Here is a 20,587-nt window from a genome sequence, read left to right as displayed (position 1 = left end):
CAGAAAGGCATGAATATATGTATAGTGCAGCCTATAGGTAATTTAAGAAGAGGATGACTCCATGGTAAAGAAGAGTAGACTTGAAGCACTCACTAATACTATATTCTGCTGTATCAGTTCAATTACTCAACAAACACACACACACTGCTCTTCACAAAGAGGTAAGAGCAGAAACAAACTCAACTGGCTCTTTTTACTTGGTTATGTAGTTTAAGCAAAATGGCTTTCATTCATGAATATCGATTGAATCTTGAGCTCTGTAGTCTGTTTGTCAAAAGCATCAATGTAATTGTCTTAATTTATCTGCTAATTTTTAGCCCACTGAATTTTCTAAAACATGTAAACAATTAAAAAGACATTAGTCTTCAACTAAAACATCCATGACCATCTTGTTTGGGAGAGGAAGGGGTCAATCTGCATTCTCATATCAAGCATAGTTAGGTCTATAATTCAAACACCCAAGTAAGGAGGAAGCATTTGGTGACTTGAACAGGGACTTTTGTAAATATATGACATTACATGAAAAAATAAGACAAAACTCCCTTGAGAATTGTATTCTCTATTACAAGATTCAAACCCTCTCTTCAAGGAAAACAAGTATGCAAACATTTTTACACATGCTTGAAGGTCAGGCCTACCAATGACAAGGCACACAGTGGGTTTGTTGCTTCCTTTTACAGACCTCACCTAAGTGGCAACAGTAAGAATAATGTCAATAACAAAGGCAAAGTACTTGGGCAAGAAAATAGAGAGAATGAAAAAAAGTTGTGTATAAATTCCTAATTAACAGACTGAAGAAAAAATAGGATTTTATTTTATACTTAATACACCCCTCCTTTCCTTTTGAGAGGGCTGATTCCAGAACAAGTGCAATGTATGAAAAATCCTTATGATATGCATTTTCATCTGTGACTTGTGATTGGTATTTCTGTTACTACTTGGAGTGCCTGCATGTTAACACACTATTCATGTCTTCTCAATAACTGTTCATTGTGGCTTGTTTTGCCCTACAGATTACATAGGCATTTGCAGTAATTCAGTAATGATGGATCAAGCTTCTGCAGGAGGGTCTTTCAATCCAGACCTATTCAGTATGAATGGTAGAGGTTTTGAGGACTATGCTATCAATGAAGTTGGAAAAATCCAGCAACTAATAACTCATGATCATATTTTTAACTCATTTTTTCCAGAATAAACAATACATATGTTTAAAAATAATTTACAGGTAACTTAGAGTTGCCATTCTGATGTCATTTTTGTACTATTTTCCTACCAATATTTTAATTTAAATCTACCATAAATTTAATTTAAAAAACTATAAGGCCAAACTTCAGAATATTCTCCCATGTGAAAAAAATTATTAGTTACTATAAACTGGAATAAGACATGATTCTATCAGACTGAATATTCTCTTTAGTTTTGGAGATTTTGGAGAAAAACAAGCAAACAGTAAAAAACAAACTCATGGGTTACTTTAGAGAACTTTAAAAAAGTGACCCTAAAGGGTCACCTATGAGTTAATACACTCCCATATGAGAAAAAAATGCATTAAGTTACTGAGTAAATTTGGAAAAACAAATGATGAGAATTTTTAAAATATATGGCATGTACACATAGGTATAACTAGAAAAGTAAATCACCAAAGTTAAAAAAAAACTACATCAGCCAAAACAAAACAAAACAAAACCACAAGGGAGTCCAGACACAAAGAAGCTACATGGTCTTAAATTCCTAACTTCCAGAGTATGTCCAGTCATTGAAGAAGCTAGGCTCTGCAGTGTGGTGTGGAGTGAAGCATATGCATACTACCTTTCTTGGCAAGGCTGCTGTTGGGTTCATACTTCTCAATCAACACTTGGACCTGCTCTTGCTTCAGAGGTGGGTAAAGTATCTCATTGAGCCGGGGGTCTCTCTGCTTGAGGTTGATGAAATCCATCATCTGCTCCACAGTAAGGTACGGTTTGCTTTTGGCACCACTGAAAGCAACGAAAACATAAGAAATCATATCACGTTCTTCACACTATTTGTGCACTTAGCTACAGAGAAATCATAACTGCATCATAACCAGATAGTCTAAATGGAATTCTGACCTTGCCCTAAAAACATGGGGCTTCCACCCACACTTCTCAAAGCTTGATGGGCCGACACTTTTCTACCCAACTCTAATGCCTAGAAAAGCAGCAGATGGCTAACATTGTCCTTGATTACACTTACCACTTAAATATTGCCGATTTATTAATTTAGAAAGAAAAGATCCAATGAACTTGTATATATTTTTCTTTTCTTTAAAGTTACAGGTTTATAAGAGTTTGTACCTCTCATTTGCTTGTGTTTGTTTTTAGAGATGGGGGCTCACTCTGTACCCCTAATTCTGCTGGTGCACACTATAGTCTAGGTAGGCTTCAAATTCCTAGTGGGCCTCTTGGGTCAGCTTCTTTCAGATTATGATAATGATGATTTATACTATCATTTAGATATAGAACTAAACACACAATATCATTTTATCCTTAAAATATCAGTGATATTGAACAGTGTTATTCCAATGCCCATTTCAAATTTATTGGCAACCCACAACATTTCAATGTTATTTAAATATTGTGGATACTCAATAAATGTGAGTATTTTATGGTGATGAAATCACAAAGCAATAGTGCTCAGTGAACAATGTCACACTCAACAGCAGGACTTATCTGCCTGTCACTTTACTTCCTCTACAAAATTTGGATCAACTTTTTGCCATTATGTAGACTTTGGCATATCAAGAAAGATAAATTGCTACTTCCATTTAATAGTTTCTTTTCTCTTTTCATGTCTGAGTCTCCTTAAGAAGCAATACATGGGCTGGAAAGATGGCTCAGTGGTTAAGAGCAATGACTATTCTTCCAGAGGAGCTGGGTTCAGTTCCCAGCATCTACATGGAAGCTCACACCTGTCTAATTTCAGTTCTAGGAATTCTGACACTCTCACACAGACATACATGTAGGCAAAGCACCAATGAACACAACAGAAAAAATAAATTATAAAAAACAAGTATTAAAAAAGCTAGATGGTGGTGGCACACATCTTTAATCCCAGCACTCAGGAGGCAGAGGTTGGAGGATGTCTGTGAATTTGAGGTCAGCCTGGTCTACAGAGCAAGTTCCAGGACTGCACAGAGAAAGTCTGTCTCAAAAAAATAAGTATTAAAAAAAGGAAGCAATACTCTACAGGCTGGAGAGATGGCTCAGCAGTTAAAGGCACTTATACTTGCAAAGAACTCAGATTCAGTTCATAACACTAACATAGTTGCAAGCAACTGTCTGTAGCTCAGTTTCAGGGAATCCAACCCTTTTTTTCTGGCCTCTGAGAGAACTAGTCATACACAGGGTGCACAGGTATCCATGTAAGCAAAACATTCATGCTTCTTAAATTAAAATAAATATGAAATATTTATTCATTTATTTAATTTCTAGAATTAGAGAAAGTAACATGTTGTCTGTGTGGGTTCTTAGTAATCTATATTTCTTCATACTGATGTTTCAGAGGGATACAACAAGAAGTGTTCAGTCAGGACTCTTTCTGTTACATGAGTCTTCCTTCTGTGTATCAAAACACTTCCTGCTGTATCTATAATAGTCAATCTAAATGAAGCCAACGGAGCATATGAAAATGATACCCCGCCATACATGTGTTATAGTAAATATCTGCTCATTAAAACAGCAGTTGCCTGTCAAGCTCAATAGCACATTATCACTCCCCCCATAGCATCCAGAAGCACTGCTTTTGGACAGTCTCTTTATAGTCCTAACAAAATCCTGCCCAAGCCACTCTGAGTATCATTGCAGGCCAGAAAAAGTAGATTAAAATGCATTTTCTTACAATTCAGAAAAGATGTTATCAATTTCAGGTCGGGGACAAAGGTTGTTCAGGAAAACTCTGTATACATCTGGAGTGAAATCCTCTTGAGGTATAGAATCATTCTGGGAAATAAAACAACAGGGTAAGCAAGAGGGCTCAGTCTTTAGTTTCTTTTCTGATATTTCTATGTCCCCTCCCTCCCTCCATCCCTCCCTCCTTCCCTCCTTCCCTTCTTCCCTTCTCTTTCTTTTTTCCAAACCAGAGTAAATATCAAAAACACATCTCTGAAGCCCACTGTAGCCTTTATTTAGAACCTGGCTTTGGTATGCCAACAGTATTTTCTGTTGATTTTTAATTTTATTTAAAGCTTAAGAATTTTATCTTGCTGTAGAGATTTTAAGACAATTTCCTACATATATTTACTAAAGTTACACATAGGAAGACAGAATCTGTTTAGTAGAGATGTTTAACTTGCCTGTCTGTCCCTCTCTCCATGTTGAGTATACATACATGGAGGATAGACCTTGGGTGTTGTTCCTTGGGACCCACTGATCTTGTGTGTTGAGACAAGGTCCCTCACAGGCCTGGAGTTCACCAAGTAGGTCACACTACCTAGCCTGTGAATCCTAGTGACCCCCTTGTTCGCTTCCCCAGTGTTAGGTTTACAAGCGTGAACCATCATGTCTGGATTGCTTATCTGGGCCTGGGGATCAGATTCCGGATCCTATTCCCTTTGTTGGGTGAAGCACCTTCCTAAGTCACTCTTATTCTCCCTGTTCTCCCCCCCACTCTCTCCCTCCCCCCTTCTCTACTCTGTCTTTCTGTTTTGGGTGAGTGCTTCCTCTTTAAAAGTTGTAGTAGAAGATACATGGCCTCCTTTGCTATTTTAAGCATTTGAAGTGCCGGGCAGTGGTGGCGCACACTTTTAATCCCAGCACTCGGCAGAGGCAGGCGGATCTCTGTGAGTTCGAGGCCAGGCTGCACCGACAGCCTCCAAAACAATACGGAGAAACCCTGTCTCGTAAAACCAAAAAAAAAAAAAAAAAAAAAAAAAGCATTTGAAGCATACACATGAGTGGCATGAAGAAGCATGAAGAATTTGTATACTCCTGTGCCCTTTATCAGGCTTTTGAGAGAATAGAGACAATGCTAAAATAAAAACGTAAATTCTAACTTTGTGTCATTTCCCTCTCTCTCTTTGGAAGGGAAGGGTTTATTTCATTTTCCACTTCTAGGTAACAGTCCATCAGTGAAGAAAGGCAGAGCAGGAACTCAGCCAGGGCGAATGGATGCAGAGTCCATGGAGGAACACTGTTTTACTTTATTTGACCTGCTATGTTTTTCATAGGTAGGACAGCACCAGTCATCATTTGCTACTGATTGCTTATTGTCCTATTGTTTGGGAAGCGAGTCACTGATATAAAAAGCCACTTCCATGGCTATGTTTTCTGTTTGGCTGGGCTGCCATGGAAACCGGAAGCATGTATTTGAGCCTTTGTTAACAGGAAGGACATTTTTCATGCAGCTTCCTATTTCAGGTATGCGCTTGAAGGATTATTTTTATTTTTAATCCCCTAAAACAAAGAAACACCCTTCCTTTTTAAACATATTCATATATTCTAACTATATTTTAATAGAAAACTTGAATAATCATCGTCTGAAATTGTACACTGCTTGCTAACAGTCCAGAGAACTTAGCTCACCATTTGGCAGATAGTACAGGCCCCATGTTTGTGTAATGAAGAAATTGAAGTAATCTTTCCTTGACTAAGTCCATTTGTATGAGGGAGAACATAGTATCTTGGAAAAATGATTTTTTTTCAAAACCAAGAGAAAACACAAGATTATACAAAATATCTTTATATCCACAGAATTGGATAGAGCTTTGAAATGATGAGCTCAAGGACTCAAATCTAAGAGCACTGGAACTTCTCTTGAAGGGCTTTAATGGTGTTTGGGCACTCAGAAGATGGAGATATGAGCATCCTGGTTACAGGATTCCAGAATTCCATTTTGTTAATGAAAAGAAATACCTTTGCCTAGAAGATGCCAGTTTCCGTCTGAGTTAGACACATACTTCTTTTGCTTTTTCTAGATAGGCAAAACGACTCTACTTACTCAACTATTTGAGAATTATTTGACTGCGAGAAGAATATTTAAAATCATCTGCAAAAAAATATCCAATGGTACTGTCATCCAACTCAAGGATTGAGTTGTATTTATGAGCCCCAACTGGGGTTTCCCATTCTTCTATTAAATATAGCTCTTTGTGACCTCACCTGGCAGATGCAGAAATTGATCTTATCTAAGGGTATCATTAATGGTCTTCCTTGACTTACTGACCCCTATTTTCTTGTTTCTCTCTGAACAGCCATACCTTTCACTTGGGCTGCCTTTTATCCTAACCCTGTATTCCTGTCTCCTGTTCACCTCCTGTTCAACACTCCTCTGACTGTATCCTGTCCTCAGATTCATATTTCTCTCTGCTCCTTGTGCACAGGTGAGAACTTGCACATTGTTTGTTAACTGCTTAGTTTCCAACATGTGGAATGCAGCAGCTACAGAGTAAATATTTACTAAATGAACATTATGAGAATGGTGAATTGTGATATCAAAGACTGAATATTTATTTCCTTTGGAAAAGTAGGCTTAACTACACTTGTGTGTAGATATATAATTTCAACAGACATATTTTACTAAAATCTAGCCATTGTTTACTTTTTTGCCTGTGAACTAGGATTTTCAATTAAAGTGGACAAATAATGAGACAGTCTGAATAAGTGCAATATTATTCCCATTGCATGTTGAAATTCAGCACATGTTAGAATTTTTCATGCAGCTGGTTTTCTTCTTGTTGTTGCTCTCCTGCCCAACTGATGGGTGAGAATGTCCCCTGGTCATTGAATGGGTAAAAACAGGAGAAAAAATATTTCAAAGAATTGGATTGAAATAAATTATTATTATTGTAAATAAGGTGCAAGCATCTTGGGGAGATATTTACTGCAAGCTACAGGTAATTCTCAGTCTTTTACATGTAAAATGAATCTATAATTCACAAATTTTGTTATATACCTTCTCTTTCTATGTCTGGGTTTGGTAAAGAGAAAAGCACAGAGCCATTTTACCTGTATAACTAACGAGTCAGCCCAAAGTCCAGTGTACTAAGGGTCCAGTGTGTTCCATGTCTGTTTACTACTCTGTATTACATCTTTATATTTGTTTTTGATGGCGTTTTTTCTTTTTTTTCTTTTTCACACATTTGAATATTTAAAAATCATTTTATAGTGAACTTGTGTTTAACATTCAGAGTCTTAGAATTTATTTTATTGAAGTAGAGTCTAGTAGAGCCTATAGATTTATTACCATCATTGTTGTTTTTTAATCATTTTATTCTATGTGTATGGGTGTTTTTCCTGCATGCACATCTATGTACCACATGCCTAAATAGTGCCCACAGACCAGAAGGTATCAGATACGTGGGAGTGGAATTACAAATAGTTGTAAGTCACCATGTGGGTGCTGGGAATCAAATTAGGGTCATCTGAAAGACTATCACGAGTTCTTAACTACTGAGCCACTTCTCCAGCTCTCTCTGTCTCTCTGTCTCTGTCTCTCTCTGATATAAATGTGTATGTGTGTGGTGTGTGTGTGTGTGTGTGTTGCATTATTACCCACTAAACTTTATGCATTCATCCCTCTGTAATATTTTTTGTCTTAGATCCATAAAACAAAAGTTGAATTAGCCAGGGTCCATGGAATCACTACAAATAGTTTATTATGTACTGAACTCTTGAGTAGTTTGAAATATAATTTTGATATAATGATTTTAAGAGTCACAACCATAAAATGATTATATTTCTGATTTATCTTTGAGAAGCATGGCAATGAACTAGAGTTACACAGAGATGTTCCCTTATAAACTTTATCTATAGCATTCCTAAGTGAGAAATGTGCAAGTCTTTAAATAGAAGATAACTAGTCTCCCTATGTATTTAATGCACACCCATCTACCGTATCAAAATTTATATCTAAAACAAATATATGGATTTATTTATTTTCTTCATTAAAATGCAAACCCACAGGTCAATGTCATGGTAACACTACAATGTAATTCCAAAAATTACCAAGGCCTTCCAAGTTAATAAGCCTTAAATCAAGGGAATTTAGTAATGATAAATTATTTCCAGTTTTCAGAGAACTTGTGGGTAGAATAGTAATTTTCTGAATATAGGAAGGTTTTCACAGGTCTCACTGGAAAATATGTTTGGATTATTAATAGAAGGACAGTAATTGCTTTGTCTCATTTTAGGTAGCGTATTACTTTTCCCCAATTAGGGTAACTTGAGGCTAGTGACTGTACTCTCTGAAGGAAAGACCTCTAAAGCAATGTGTTATTCCAGCAGATCATGTCAGCCAGGGGACAAGTTCAAATGCATTAATTATCCCTAACAATGTGCACAAAGACAATGTTTAAAAAATCTCAACAGGATATCCACAGCATTTCTGGTAATGTGTCTATTTACAGAACACAATTAAGTCCAGTTTGAATGACGGCTGGCTAGGAAGCAGACTCCCACCTATGCAGACTTATCAACCATTTATATAACCTCTTCCTTCTGTGGAATGTGAAAAATACCTCTAGGCAATATGCTCTGAATCTTTTAGCTAACAAGTGACTATTTTTTTATACCAACTTTTTTTGTACGTATGAAATTACCACAAGGATTTTTGAACATTCATTTGATGTGCTGTAGACAGCTCATAGAACCATTTATTTCCTGGCTATGAAATGGGTTTGAGTTTTCCTATCTTAAAAAGGCATTTGAATTCTACAAGTCCTCCAAATAAATTATAGTTTACAATGAATAATGATCCTTCAAAACTATAATGGAGGTTGATTATATCTTAAAATATCCTCTGTTTGTTTTCAGAAAATTGTCATTACATTTAATTTGCTAGAGAGAAGTATTTTTCCAATTTAAACATAACTCCTACTGTTTGAATCTCATTTTCCTTCTCAAATATCTTCAGTTGATATTGGACTGAAAATTTAAGCCTATAATAGACATAGTGAATTATAAAGATGAAATTTATGTTTATTGACTGAATTGTCAGAATCCAATTGTTCAGAAAATTGCAATTTATAGAGAACTGATTGATGGAGTTGATTTCTTTCTATTTAGCTTCATTCTGTGTTTCTTCTTTCACTTACCTAGATGTAGATGACAAAGTTAAACATTTTGATCCTTGTATTTCACAAGATTATATCAAGATAAGATAAACATAGAAGTAGTCACAGAAGGGAAAATATTTTCTCATGTCCTTTAATTCCTTCTCTCTGCTTCCTCTTTCCACTAAGTGTGTATAATGGCCATTCCTCAGCTGCTAAAACTTGTCCCTAACCCAGGTTTCTTCACTATCTTTTCTGGAACAGACTCTTCTTCTTCTCAGTGGCAACACCCACTGTTTTAACAGCAACTGTTTCCACTTGAAAATGGGTTTGCTGGCAGCATATTTATTGTCTCATTCTCTTAGAATACTCTTCTGTATTTGGAACCCAGAACTGCAGCAATCACTCGGTGCCTATGTGTGTGCAGCAGGAAACCATGGAATACTACTTGAGTCAGTGACAGGAACTGCATTGTTCTGTATTTTTCCTACTCCAAAGCTTCTAACAGAAAAGCAACAGTGAGCATGCCTGAGCATTGTTCATTACAATGAAGGGAAAGGTGTGAAGATGGAGTGCACAGTAAAGCACTCTCAAGGTATAACAGAAGTCCTGGGTTTGGTCTCCAGCACTACTCCTTCTCAAATGGAAGATAAGAAAGGAAATCAGTGCAAGGACCAGAACTGTATGCATTTTTGTAGCATCACTGTCCACTTACACTTAAAGCAAAATTGGTAATGGAACAGCACTCTGGTTTTCTTGTGACTTAGCAGAACCTTCCCCTCTTTTATTTTTAAGAACTTTTATGTGTCTGTCTGTCTGTCTGTCTATCTATCTATCTATCTATCTATCTATCTATCTATCTATCATCTATCTAATTTATCTATGTTTTTGGAGGTAGTACTTCATTCGTTATGCAGCCCTGGGCTGGCCTGGCACTTGCAGTGATCCCAGCCTGCTCCTGAATGTTGAAACTGCAGGCATTGGACACCATGCCAAGCTAGCATCCTTTCTAATTTGTTTGGTTTTCCCACCTTTTAGAACAAGAATTGGGTGACAAAAGAAGTAAGTAGTGCTCAGTCCTTTATTACAATTTCATCATAGGTTGAAGAGTAGCTTTTTAGCTTCACTCAGTGGAACTTGAACATGGCTATGTGTCTAGTTATCTCCAGTGGCTCAAAGTCCCCTATGGTAGCTAGTGATCCAGATAAGGACTGTCTTGTTGTTTAGATACTAGGTGAATGTAAGTTAGGAGAGAAAGGAACATTATCCATAAGCATGAGATACAGAGTTCATGCAACGAACTCTGTTCTCTCAGAAACAGTGGTAACACACCTTCTAGATGTGTTATATGGAAATGAATTGATAATAAGAGGAGTTCCTGTTCGTGGCTAATGTACACTGAATGTCTTCTGTATCAGGAACAAAGACAAAAGAGTGCCCTGCATGCTGGCCTTCTCCCTGTGAACATGGAGTCATCTCCAAACTGTTTAGAATCTGTAACCCTTTCAGCAGAACCTGTGGACACAGCCTTGAAAAGCATTGATACTGAATGTGTTTAACAACATATGTACTATGTACCGACTATGCCTGTAACTGATACATTTTAAAACTAGAGGTTTAAAAGGATAATTAGAAGTTTGTAATTTCAAAAGCTTCTAGGAGGGCGGGAGAGACAACTCAGTGGTTGAGAGCACTGACTGCTCTTCCAGAGGATGTGAGCTTAATTCGTAGCACCCACATAGCAGCTCATGGCTGTCTGTGGCTCTAGTTTCAGGGGACCTGACACCCTCATACAGACATATATGCAGGCAAAAAACCATTGCACATAAAAACAAAGGCCTCTAGGGCAGTGGTTCTCAAGCCTCCAAATGCTGCGACCCTTTAATACAATACCTCATATTGTGGTGACCACCAACCATCATATTATTTTGTTGCTACTTCATAACTACAGTTTGCTACTGTTATGAATCATAATGTAAATATCTGGTATGCAGGGTATCTGATATGTAAACCCTGTTAAAGGGTAATTCAACCTCCAAAGGGGTTGTGACCCACAGGTTGAGGACCACTTCTCTAAAACATAATAGTTTAACATTATTAATAGATATTATCTCAAGAGTCATCAAGAGTAAGTTTACTATAGATGATGTGTTCAAATCACATTGAGAATTGATGGTGTAAAAATATGTATCACTGAGTAGACTTTCCTTCTTCCTTACTATCTGTCCACAGCCTCCCCCTCAAGCCTACCTCTCCCTCACCCTATCTCAGCCTCTTTCAAAAAGAAAGTCTCATATAGTCCAGGGCAGCTTTGAATCCACTATATAGCTGAGGCTGCTCTTGAAATTCTATTCTTCCTGCTTCTACATCCCAACTCATTAGATACTGGGCATTTGCTAACATGCCCAGATAAAACAACTAAGGGTCATTCTAGACCGAAATACCAGAGATTTGATAAAGAATGTTCTGGTCACCCATCCAACAATGAGAGATGTACTCTCATCCTGGACTCTCGAGAGAGGGTCTAGGCCCTGTCCTGGATGAAATGACAGACTATGGACAACCCCATGGTTGGCTTCACCCCCCATGGGGAAATGAGGGGATATTGGAGGGGTGGTGGGAGGGCATGGGAGGAGGGGAGGGAAAGGGAGAGAGACCTGGAATTGACATGTGAAGCAACCTTGTTTCTAACTTAAATTTAAAAATAAAAAAGAATGGTCTGCCACATTGTAGATATTAACAAATACATTATGTTTCTTTTTATTTGTCTTATTTTTGTTGGTCTTACTTGTTTGATTTTTGAGACAGGGTTGGGATCCATAATTGTGGATGACTTGTAACTTGTTGTGTATCCTGGGCTAGGTTTCAACTTTCAGGAATTCTTCTGCCCCTGCCTCTTGATTGCTGGGGTTATAGATACTCATCTCACTTAAGGGTTTTTTAATTGCATCAAGCTAAATCTAGGAAATACTAGGCAGTATATGTTTTGTATGGACATTTAAGAACTGTTATGTGGTGGGATAGTGGCAAGGCAGCATACTCACCCTTGAAGATGGAAGACTACAAGCCTCTAGTGCAGTTTCAACTCGCTTCCGGTCTGCTGAAAACAATCGGTAGATGCTATGAAGTGAAAACATACATGAGAGTTGGTTAATAGGTGATGTGGTCTATTGTCACACACATGACCCCAACTCAAAATATTACACAGAATGAAAGTGAGGCATCTTTGAATAGTGAAAAGAAAAGAATCATTTTTCTACATGTCTGTATCTGTTCTCAAGATCTATGTATATCTTTTAAAACCTTTAGTGTTTGATATAAAATAAATACTCCATGACAGTGGAGATGACCCACTGAAAATTATTGCACTAATTTTTCATTCTAAAATAAGTGACTTGCCCAGTTTCCCCAATCTTGTCCCTTGTTGTGCCCATCCCTCCAATGGTACACTGTGCTCATTACTGGCTTCCATGGCAGTGCTTAAGGACTTGTGGAAAACATGTTTTAACCATGTACAGTGATTTGGATTTGTACACTCATTTGGTTCATTAGAAAACTCAGTCTGGTTCTCACCACTTCTGCAGGGTAAAGATGATCTGCTGTCTTGATTACACTGGCTTTTCTTTGAGACTCTCTTCTTGCTCTGTGTTGCTGCTTGAGTTCCCTGCCTGGCTACTTTATCTACTTGAAAATGAGAATCTTGGCCTTTTGTGACCAAAAGAGGTACCAAAATGATAGAATATATACTCCTAGAACAGATCGGAACTTCAGGTGAATTCTGGGATTGACACAGTATGGTTTCTACCCATTTCCTACACTCTCTCAAAAGTAACTCCACAGGAAGTGGAGTCAAGGAAGTGTCATGAGGAAGCCAGCTGCTCTTGTGTGAGACTAGCATGACGGAGGACAGGGCTACCACACCATTTCCATGTTCCCACTCAGCCTGGTGAAGAAATAAACCAGACTTATGGCATAGATTCAAGATTTTAGGACAAAGCAGATGCATGACAGGAAACATGGCTGGAGCTTACTTTTTGAGAGGAATGCGCCCTTCTGGAGTGACCTGAAGCTTGAGCTTAGTATATCTGTTGGGAGAGCAAAAAAGTTAGTCATTCGTTTTAAAAAGTACTGCAAACAGAATACAAGAAAAGCTCAAGTTCATGTGTAGTGTGTTGAATTCACCAAATTATCCAAATCTCCAAATTGGTACTTGGATGGTGAAATGGAACAATGTCTTCTTAGAAGCTTCCCAGAAGTTCCCCCCATGCCTTCTTTTGGAGTCCATCTCCACAAGTCATTGGTATGTTTACATTAAACAGCAGAGACTGTCTTTGCTTTTTGAACCCTACATAAAATGCGATCATGTCTTAGCTCTGACTTCTTTTCCTCAGGGTTAACTTCCTGAGATCTATCTGCTTCCTGCTTAATTATCATACTTTGCTCATAAGAAATTCACGAAGACTATAAGGACTGGATTTATCTCCTCATCAGACTACAGACACATAGGTGGAGAGTTATAGAAGCAGCACTCTCAACCACTGCTAGCAGAGTGTCAGTAGGGAATGCTGTTTTGGGATGCTGTCTATGCTGTGACCCAGAGACACCACACCCAGATTTGTACACAACACATTCATCAGAACTCATGTGCTACAAATCCCATAGCAGCCCTCACAACGGTCATCCATCCAGCATAGACATTTTCAGTAGATTATTACTAGTCAACAAGTTTCACCATGCTGTGTCTCAGCTTGAACATCCTATTTTTCTATCTCATTCATTAACAGTGTAGAAAAATACATGTTCTAGAAATATTTGTTGGATGAAGGATGGTAAGTAATAAGAACAGGGTAAAAAGAAGGAGGAAAGAGACATGCTTGGAGGATCCTTAAGGTAACAAAATTAGGAGAGGGAATTATTCCATGGTGAAGCATTTAAGTAAAGACCTGTGACTAAAATTAACATAAAAACAAAATAGAAAATGTCTGACATGACATCTAAAACACTGGATATGGTGCTGGAACAAGAAAGCTATTCAGTGAATTAAAGGCATGCCTATTAATATTTCTGCTTGTGGTTTTAATTTAAAGGTCCTCCAGGCTCCTGAGCCACCAGAGTCACTAAGAAGAACACACCCATCTCCCTGCTGCTCATCTGGCATGAATCACTATTTTCCTTGGTTAAAATGTTTTTAGAAAGACTGTTGCAATTCCAGGGTGATTTTCTAATCTTATTTCCTTTCTTTCTCTGTTATTTTCTTTCTGCCTGCCTTCTATTCTTTCTCTCCTCTATCGCTTGGTGCAATAGTCTCTAAGGCCTGGAATTCTGTTATTAACCCACTGAATGAAGGATGTAGGAAGTTCTTGTGGTACCCAACAAAATTCTCCAAATCTAGAATAAACAGAACATATGCTGTCTATTCTCTTCAAGAGTTACTAAAAGAGAGAAGACAAACAGAGGCAGCAGAGGATGCTCCAAAAAGAGCAACTCTGTGTTCTGAGTGCAGCTGCCAGAGTTTGGAGGTTTCTCCTCTTATGTGTCAAAAGCCCTGATGTTCAGCCACCCCAGCCTGATGTGCACTTGGGGAAAGAGCCATCTCTCCTGGAAGTCTTCCAAGCCTGAACAGTAGAGGAATCTGTCCTCTAACCAATCCCAAAGGGAAATAGATGTTTATGAATGTGAGAAGCCCAGGCAGTGTAAACAAAGGAGAAAGGAAACAGATTCAGTAGAAGCAACACCCTTAGCAATACAATTGGAGTGACTTACGCTTTCTCCAGAAATGCGTCCCTGGACATGTTCTGAGCCAGGAGGTTTGTTGCCAAGCTGAAAACCTCACTTGTCCATTCCTGAAAAATACAAGTCACACTTGAATTAGTTTCAATATTATTCAGGTGTAAAATATGCTTTTAACTTGTCTTCCAGGAAGATGGACAAATTAAATCAGGTTGGGTGTGAAGAGTTTTCTACCTACCCCCTCTTCTTTTTAAAATGTTATAACTAAGTTCAAGTCTAAGTGATTCCCTTTTAACAAGGAAATATATAAATGAAGACACAGTTTTCTGTTCTTTAAGTCCCTTGTTGATAAAATTGCTGTGCTGCAACAATTGTACAGGTTTTAATTTTTTTAGATTATAGCCACATAAATGAATAACAGAAAGGTTTAAAATGTGGTAAATCTATTTTCAACAGAATTGAATAAAACCTTCCTACTTTACCACTAACAAAGTGGAGATTTCTCAGTGTTAACTAATTCTTAGCCAGATGCAGACAGAAAACAAACATGTGGTAGCTTCAAAAGCCCATTTCCAGGATGGGTGGTGAGGAGAGCCAGGAGGAGGCTGGGCACTGCGGGATTACCTGACAACAATGAAATGGGAATCTGAGGTTGAGCATAAAAAGAGCTCAGCTTGGAGGCTGCAGCAGGACAGGTGAGGAATACTGACCTTTGTCCTTTACAGATTATATGGTGAGGGTTTAGAAAGAACAGCACATGATTGCTAGGGGAGGAAGATAGAATCATCCTCTACCAAACTTGAAGTGCACACAGAAAAGCCTCAAGACAGTTTTTAATGGCATGGGAAACCATTTTACTAAAATTAGATGATTTGAGTAAACAATAAATATTGGCACAGGCTTTAAACATTTATTTCTTTTATAGTACTTTCTGGAACAAAGATCAAAGTTCAGATTTCTCTATGGCAACTTTATGTAGCTGTGAAAGTACTTAAAATTGAAGTTATTGTTTGGTTTTGTGGGCTTGTTTAGAGCAACTGTTCTCAACTTGTAGGTGTCACGCATGTAGGTGACTCCTTTGGTGGTCACACATCAGATGTCCTGCATATCAGATTTTACCTTATGATTCATAAAAGTAGCAAAATTACAGTTATGACGTGGCAACAGAATAGTTTTAGGGTTGGAGTGTCACAGCATTGGGAAGGTTGAGAACCACTGGTTTAGAGCTAATTTCACACCAAATACAAAAGGAATTAAAAACATTTCTGAAAATTTAATTTTAGTTTGACATTTTAGGCTAAAATCTAAGTCTTTCACTATATCCAATAAAAATATAATGTGAGCCAAATGGAACTCTGAAATTTCTAGTAGCCAAATTTAACAAAAGAAAAATGTACATGAAATTATTTTAAATAAGACTTTAATTTAGGTCAGTATTTTTCTGTTTGAGTACCTCTATGGCATTACAATAAGAAAATTCACACAACTTCATGTGATTGGTCAGTATAAATGTAGATGTAAAAATAAAAATATTATATAAAAATGACCTTCACGCTATATATAGAGGATAATTGTATGAAACACAAATTAGTTTCCTGTTTAGACTAGAATGCTGTCCTCAAGATTTATCATTAGATTGGGGGAAAATGGAAAAAAATCCAGAATCAGGGGCATTTCTGGTGGCTGTGACTGTCAATTGGTCATCACAGGTCTTCTACAGCCACTGGTCTCTCTATGGCTCTTTTGAAGAAGAAAATAGCATGTCTTACTTCAGGTTGCTAGAAACAGATTCAGAGGTGAGGTTTCATAAGGACTGGGCTTAGAGTAGTAAGCAGGGATAGTCAGAGAGGAGCCAGAAGGCTGAGAACCAAGCAAGGTCCCAACAAGACTGACAATGGTTTATCCTGCTGTGCAGAGGGTAACTCAGATCTGAGTCTGCTGATAGGTGAGCAAGAATGTGGGTGTGGAAATGATTGTGCTTGTTAGTTTTGGTGACGGGTTACACGAAGAGGCAGAGAGAGCCTCTGGCACCCTGGTCTCCTTGCTATCAAAGGAGAGTATCCAGCAAAGGCACCTGCTGACAGTGAAAGTCCAATCAGAAAGAACAAGGTCAGCACTCTCTAGAATCCTTCCCAAACAGTAGCTAGTGTTTCAGGATTTCTGAGGAACAGAAGTAGCCGCCTTGTACAGGAATGGACATACAACCAAGCTCTGGGGTAGCCGGTCCACGAATGGAACAACATTTTTCAACTTTCATGTGCATTTGCATCAGGGTTTTGCTGAAGAAGCATTTGTACCTTCAGTGGGGCTGAGGAAAGGACAGAGATTCTGTATTACTCAGGAGTTTCTGGGTAAGGTCTTTGCTGCACTGCGTTATGAGTGGCCATGTCCTAGGGTGGATGTGTAGCACTCTGAAAAGTCTGTTAGTAATGTTGATTTCAGGCTCCACACTGCACCAGAGTCTATATTTACCCAGGAAATCTTTATGTGTATCAACATTTAAACATACATCTGGGCCAAAAGCAGTCTGTTGAATAGCAGGACACTGCAGGACCTGGCTTGAGAAGCTTTGGCCAAGTCTTTGTTTATTCCCTTTGCAAGCAAACAAATAGATGATTTGGGGCTGTCGAGTTTTGCACAGCCCCCAAAGACTTTGCAGCTGTGTTAGGAACAACATGGCTAAAGAGAAGGGGCCAGAATACAATGAAGAATAAGAAAGTAAGAGTCATTGCTTGGAATCATATTGCTGGTGCTTGGACTTCAAACCTGGAATATGCTTTGCTGTGGAATCAATAGATCTTACTGGAACCTTGTTTTCATAATTCTGGTGCTGACCCTTGGTTACCAAGACCTGAGAAGGGCAGCTTCTTTGTTGTAGAGGACCTGTTCTTTTCCTTTCAGAAACCAAATTTTGAAGTCACTCAACTTGGCTTGGCCCGAGCTATTTAAATCCTGACATTTCCTAGCTTTAAACTCCCCATTGGGACAAAGACCTTAACCTGAGAAGATGACTGAAGAGCAGTTGCAGTGGAATTCTGTTGAAGGTTCGGGGCTCCTGTTTCTGTTCCTTCTCCATTCCCTCGCCTCTCAGATGTCCATTTGGACAGATTCAAAGGCACTTGCTACTATGTCACAAAGGTAGTGCCCTTTTATTTCTAAAGCTATTTAAGTCCTGAAACTTGCGGCATTTGATTTCATGTGTTTGCTTAATACTATGAACATTTATTAGTCATGAGTATCAATTACACTGCTGACAACTGTTTGAATATTTACTACTTTCTTTTTTCATATATTTTTTAATTTAACTTTTTATGAATGTCACTTTCAGTTCCCTCTCCCTCTCCTCTTCCCCTATCCCCCAATCCTCCCAACCCATCACCCCCACCCTATCCCCCCTCTGCTCCCTAGGGAGGGCAAGGGCCTCCATGAGGGATTTTCAGGGTCTGTCACATCATCCCGGGAAGGACCCAGATTCTTCCTAATGTGTCCAGGCTGAGCATTCTTAAGGGAGATCATTGCATTTAGTAACTGGATCTCACAATATTTTTCTAGGAGATGGGTAGCTATTATCCCCATTTTACAGAAAGAGCTCTTGGATTCAAAGCACTCATTACTTCTCTTAGGGCTAATATAGTCACTGCTTGGGATCAGATCACTGGTTTCTTAGACTTCAAACCTGAACCTTTAGATGCTGGATTCACCTTTGTGCTATTCTAGAAAATTCAAGGATAGCTAATCTACACAATTAAACAGATAAATAAACCCACAAACTACATTCAAAAGTCAACGTTAATTTATAACTTCCTATGGCCGGGCTATGTTGTAAGCATTTTATAAATAACTAACTCATAATCCTCATAATGCCTTCAGAAATGTCTATTGTCAATAGCACATTTTTTCAGGTGCAAAAACAGATGCAGAATTGTTTAATAAACAGTATAAGGTGGGTACAGATAGTTATGGATACTTGGAATTTGAACTTGAGTTTGCCTCTGCAGTCAAGCGCTTTACCATTACTTTACAAGGATCAAGTGAACGATTTAGGGGAGAAACAAGAAATGATCTAATAGAGAGGCTATGAGGCCAGCCACAAAATGCAGAGCTGACTGATGTCTTGTAACCCTGATGGAGATGGGCACCAACTCAACTCAAATTTCCTGTAGTTCATGTACAAAGAATAAAGAGAAGGATTCAGCCCTGACATGATTCATCTTTGTTCTTCAACCAAATACCATCCATGCAGTAGTTCAATGAAATGCTCCCAGTTCTGAGAACAGAAAGGAATTCTCCAGGGCCAATTCAGCATTTGGCTAGGAAGAGTAAACATACAAAGACTGTGTCTTTGGAAGGAAATATCATTCTTGCCAATGTTTCTGTTTTCTACTCTTCTGATTCATGTTATTCTAAATGTTCTAATGTATTTATGTTACCTTTCATTTTTCAGTATTTCATTTTTTGTTACACATATAAAATACATGGACTGATGTAACTAACATGTATATCTACTAATGCAAATTTGACAAATGTTAACATTTTGTCACAGTTCCTTAATTAGATTTTTTTCTTAAAAATTTCTTAATTACTTAAAAAACACTTCAAACTGTTGTGATACAGTTTAAATTTATTCTTTCCCATGTTCTCCCATACTTTATTTCTCTTTCCAGAAGCAAGTTCTAGTTTGAAAGGTAAATATCAACACTACACCTATTTTTATATGGCAATCTAAAGAGGGTGGTATAGTTCTAGAGAACTATAGGGTATAATTCAGGGTCAGTAGATTGGGGCCTGTAAACTTAATCTAGTTTGTCATCTGTTTTTTTCTTTTGTTTTGTTTTTAGGTTTCTTTTGAGACAGGGTCTCTCTGCATAGCCCTGGCCGTCCTGGAACTTGCAGAGATCCACCTGCCTCTGCCTCCCAAGTGCTGGGATTAAAGGTGTTGTTGGCATGTCATCTGACTTATAAAGAAAGTTTTACTGAAACACAGACACACTTTTCATTTCTGCATTGTTTGTGGCTATGTTCATGCTATAATGGTAGAGGTGACTATTTGTAATGGAACATCCCCTAAATGCCAATACTATGGAGGCCCCCCAGACAATGTTTGATACCTCATAATATGATCCCCTCTTTTCTTAAGATTTAGTGCATGAGTTCCTGTTTGTAATCAATATTATTTCTTTAAAACAAAGCCATTGCTCATAGGTTTAGTACATTTTAATTCCCATATTTTCTACTGCAAGAATGAATAATTTGAGAATCTCTAGTTTTATCCATGGGTATTTATGTTTATTTCTTTTTAAATGTTTGTTTCTTGCTTCATTCTATCTCAGGACATAGCCAATTGTGGAGAGCCTAAAGAATTCTAGGATTCCAGCATTTTCATCAGCATTATTTGTTCACTGAAGTACTATTGTGCATTCTTACTGACAGAGCATAAGAACTTGTATTTCTTGCATTAAATCAAAGCCACCTGCTATTATTAGACATTCACAAAAGTTGTTCAGATCTAATTGACACAATATGAAACCCAGCAATAGTTTTCACTGATGTCCTAACATTGACATCCCGGCTTATCAATGTAGCTGAGCACTGCCTCACATATATAGGAGCTATTATGTTTTTTTTCAAATTTCATACTTATATTCTACTGTTTTGGTCCTCTGCAACACAGAACAAGTACTCTTAACTTTCTTTAGTGCCATACTTACGTTTTCAACCCACTTTTCATTGTTTTTAAAAAGGTGTAGAGTTTTGCTTGTTTGAGGACTGAACTCACACATACACTAGATTTGGTGTCACTGCTGTTTGGAGAGGCTAAATATAAACAGTGGCTGCACGTTGTAAATGGAT

General features: G+C 38.0%; 1 protein-coding gene across 3 annotated transcripts in view; it reads right to left on the bottom strand.

Annotated features, from left to right (window-relative positions):
* Positions 1-20,587, bottom strand: part of Plcb1 (phospholipase C beta 1) — a 667,876-nt gene that overhangs the window by 202,824 nt on the left and 444,465 nt on the right. For all 3 annotated transcript variants that reach the window (XM_040746354.1, XM_040746355.1, XM_040746356.1), the window contains 5 exons: positions 14,771-14,850; positions 13,039-13,092; positions 12,052-12,127; positions 3,859-3,959; positions 1,810-1,976 (listed from right to left, as the gene is read on the bottom strand). In XM_040746354.1, the coding sequence (XP_040602288.1) occupies positions 1,810-1,976; positions 3,859-3,959; positions 12,052-12,127; positions 13,039-13,092; positions 14,771-14,850 (478 nt within the window). The remainder of the gene's footprint in view (positions 1-1,809; positions 1,977-3,858; positions 3,960-12,051; positions 12,128-13,038; positions 13,093-14,770; positions 14,851-20,587) is intronic.

Source organism: Mesocricetus auratus, unplaced genomic scaffold (genome assembly GCF_017639785.1).
Source record: "Mesocricetus auratus isolate SY011 unplaced genomic scaffold, BCM_Maur_2.0 Super-Scaffold_100004, whole genome shotgun sequence".
Lineage (NCBI taxonomy): Eukaryota > Metazoa > Chordata > Mammalia > Rodentia > Cricetidae > Mesocricetus > Mesocricetus auratus.
The sequence above is the reverse complement of the archived record's forward strand: the minus strand, read 5'-3'. Positions and strand labels throughout refer to the sequence as shown.